The sequence below is a fragment of the Monoraphidium neglectum genome (genome assembly GCF_000611645.1).
Source record: "Monoraphidium neglectum strain SAG 48.87 unplaced genomic scaffold scaffold05292, whole genome shotgun sequence".
In the NCBI taxonomy this organism is placed as follows: Eukaryota; Viridiplantae; Chlorophyta; class Chlorophyceae; order Sphaeropleales; family Selenastraceae; genus Monoraphidium; species Monoraphidium neglectum.
Window position 1 is genome coordinate 1 of NW_014008338.1, and position 3,362 is coordinate 3,362.

Sequence of the window (3,362 nt, forward strand, 5' to 3'; positions counted from 1 at the left end):
AACCCACCCCCCCCCACTCACCCCCCTCCCGCCAGCTGGCAAAGTACCCCTCCAAGTACATATACGAGCCCTGGACCGCGCCCCTGGAGGTGCAGCAGCGCTGCGGCTGCGTGGTGGGCCGCGACTACCCCTTCCCCGTGGTGGAGCACACGGCTGCCAGCAAGCGCAACATGGAGCGCATGAAGGCGGCTTATGCCCTGCACAAGTGGGTGGCCACGGCCAGACGCGCCAGGAGCGGGAATAAGCTTGGGCCAGACGGATTCATCACGCCTTTGTGGGCATTACCCATTCCGTCTTGCCCTATGTTTTTGTGTGTGTGCGCGCGCACGTGTGCAGGCATGTGTGTGTTCATGTTGTGCATCAAGCAATCGATCTTCTCCACTTGTGTTTCCTTCAACTGCCGCCCTGACGCTTGTTGTGCTTGCTTGAGCCTCCTATTTCAATGTGTCACCCGCACCCACCCCTGCTGTCGCACCGCAGGCAGGAGCACGAGGCAGCCGGCGGCGGCGGCGGCAACTCCGATGGCAGCCCGGCCGCGGCGAGCGCGGCGGGGCCGTCAGCGGGCGCCAAGCGCGCCCCCAAGGCGTCAGCTGCCAAGCCGGCCGCCTCGACGGCGCCGGCCAAAAAGCAGCGGACTGTCAAGGATATGCTCTCTCAGGCCAACGGCCGGCAGCACAACGGCGCCCTGCAGGCCAACGGGGTGGCGAGGGCTGAGGAGGAGCCTCCGCACGTCGTGCCCGGTGGGGCGCCAGGGCCAGGGCCGGCGATCAGGTCTTGAACTCCGCGGTGAGGAGGTCGACCGCTTCGCCGCGATTGATGAGTGGGATTACAAGCGCCGGGACGCCGCTGCCTGCAAAGGCTGCTGCTGCTGCCGCAAGGCGGCCCCGCGCGGCGGCGCGGGCCAACGCCCGCGGCGCTTTGAGCGAAGACCGCCGCGCGCGCTCACGCGCGCGCGCCGAATGAATGACGGCCATGGCTCCATTCAGCCATGCTGGGTCCTCTTGTTGACTCATATTACTGAATCGGTTGCGCTTGGGGTCAGTCGCCCCTCGAGCGTGGTGGGCTTTGGGGTGACCAGGGGCGGCCGGCTCTTCTCAAGCGAGGATCGCCGCACGCCCCCGCCCCGCCCACTTGACTATTGCGACGCGCCAAGTGCACTCGTTTGTCCAGCCCCCTGCCTGTCCTCAGTCTGTCCGTTGCACTTTGACCTGCCTCCCTCTCCCAAGATCCCCCTCTTCTTGCTCCCCCTGTGGGAGGCCGCTCGTCAATGCTTCGTGGGCAGCCATTCTGCCTGCTGAGTGCTGTGTACTGTGAGCTGCCTGCTGAGCGCTGTGTGGTTCTTCCCTGATATGCAGATGCACCTTGCAAGGATCCTGAATCTGAGTGGTTGTCACACCCACGCACAGTCCGTGTGTAAATAGCAGTCACTCCTTGTGAACGCAGCCAGGATTCAGGCGACTCCTTCCTCCTGATAAGAGCGCAGTTAGTGGAAGTTACTGTCGCATGCTGAACCCCAACTTTCCTTGCAGGCAGGAGAGCAGGGCATCTCGAGAGCGCCAGGCGGCCCCGCGGAAAGGATTGCCAGGACAAGAGTTGCACCGCCCTTGTATCTCATTGCGATCGTGTGGGATGCAAAATTGCCAGCCATCTGGAGCATCGCCGCGGCGGACAGCGCCCTGGGGCTCGGCCAAAGCCACAACAAGCGCATGGCCCGGCCGATGTTTAGCTTGGTCACCACAGTCCCGCCGGCCATTAACCGTACCCCCTCCCCTGCAGACAGGGCTGTACGGCCCCCTGCAGGCTGTTATCATGGTTGCAGCTGCCGCCGCACCAGCACCAACAGCAGGCGCCTGTTGGCTGTGGTTACCGCCGCAGCAGCAAGGGCTTGGACCGCTGCCGACAGGCTGTCCGTAGATGCTGCAAGCATGACCTCACCCGGCTGCAAGGGCTGGGCGCCGACCCGCCTGAGGACGACCGCAGCTGCGGCATCCGCAGCGACCACCGCCGCGCCCCGCCCGCCGCGGCGTGGCGCGGGTCGCCAGGGCCCGCCTCCTTGCCACGCCCGCGATTGTCGTGCCTCTGCGCGGCCGCCCTGGTAGCGCTGCCGCGGGCGTGCTGGCAAAGACGCACACTCAAGGGACAGTGCAGGCCTGCGGCCTCGCGCCACTATCTTGGTTTTTTTTGCGCCCTGCTGCCCCACTGGCGGGCCTGCCAGGCCCGCAGTGCCACGTTCCCCAGGATGCCGACCCATTTGGACCATCCAATGATTGGATTACTTGGGAGGCATGATGACAACTGGGTGCAGGCCCGAGCAGCCAGTCGATGCAGCGGTGCTGCGGCTGCACAACTCCATCAGCCGTCGCACCAACAAGAGCCATGCAACATTGGTAGCCCGAGCCCCGCTTGTGCGACGTGACATCTTGGTCTACAAGCAGAGTGTCTTGCAGATCGCTGTTTGAAACAAGGACCAAAGGCCCAGGCAGACGTCTGCGAGAGCCGCTCTTCAGGCCTCTGTGTACAGCAGTATTCACATGGGCTCACATGCAGCCTTGAAGCCAGCACTTTGACTTGCTCCCCCTGCTGCCCTTCCATGCTGTGTCCAAACATGAGGCCACCCCGTCCACGCTGTCTGAAATCCCAGCCACTATAGAGCCGACACTTTGACACAGATTACGTTCCTGCAATTCAGGCCGGCACCAGCCATGAGGCGTTGCCGCCCGGGCGATACGTGCGGATGTCATTATTTCATCAGCGGGAAGGCGATGACGTCACGGATGCTGGGGCTGTCGGTCAGCAGCATCACTAGCCGGTCAACGCCAATGCCCAGGCCGCCGCAGGGCGGCATCCCGTACTCAAGGGCGGTTATGAAATCGTAGTCAACCTCGATGTCGTAAGGGGCGTCGTCGGGGTCCGCCGCTGACGGCTGCTGCTGCTGCTGTGCGCCGTCGCCGTCGCCATTGGCTGCTGCTGCCGCGGCTGCTGCGGCCTCTGCTGCTGCGGCCTCTGCCGCGGCCTTTGAGGCCGCCTCAGCCGCCTGAACCTAGAAGTGATTGGTTTCAGATTGCGGACGAACAAATTGGGTGATAGTTGAAAAGCAACATTTCGTACAGATGGGTTAGGGGTGACCAGGCAGGTCTGCTCTATGCACCAGCCAGCCCAGCAAGGGCAGAAGCTTGGCAGGCCGCAGCAGCTGGACAGGCCAAACGAATACCGTTGCGCCAGCCGCGGGGGACTGAGTCCGCGCGCCTCACCTGAGCGGAGTGCTGCGCGAGCTGCGCCTCGAAGCGCGCGCGCTGCTCCAACGGGTCCGTCAGCTCGCTGAACGCGTTGGCCAGCTCGCGGCCTGAGGGGTGATGGGGGAG

The 3,362-nt window shown here is 64.3% G+C and overlaps 2 protein-coding genes across 2 annotated transcripts; one reads left to right on the forward strand and one right to left on the reverse strand.

Moving 5' to 3' along the window:
* Positions 1–170: 170 nt before the first annotated feature.
* On the forward strand, positions 171–778 carry MNEG_15401 (hypothetical protein; the record flags this gene model as incomplete). Its single annotated transcript, XM_014036127.1, has 2 exons — positions 171–205; positions 481–778. The coding sequence occupies 2 exons, from the start codon at positions 171–173 to the stop codon at positions 776–778; spliced, it is 333 nt and encodes a 110-aa protein (XP_013891581.1).
* Positions 779–2,740: 1,962 nt separating this feature from the next.
* MNEG_15402 (hypothetical protein) lies at positions 2,741–3,040 on the reverse strand (the record flags this gene model as incomplete). Its single annotated transcript, XM_014036128.1, has 1 exon — positions 2,741–3,040. A coding segment is annotated over one exon (300 nt), but the record flags the coding sequence as incomplete, so codon positions are not given.
* Positions 3,041–3,362: the final 322 nt, after the last annotated feature.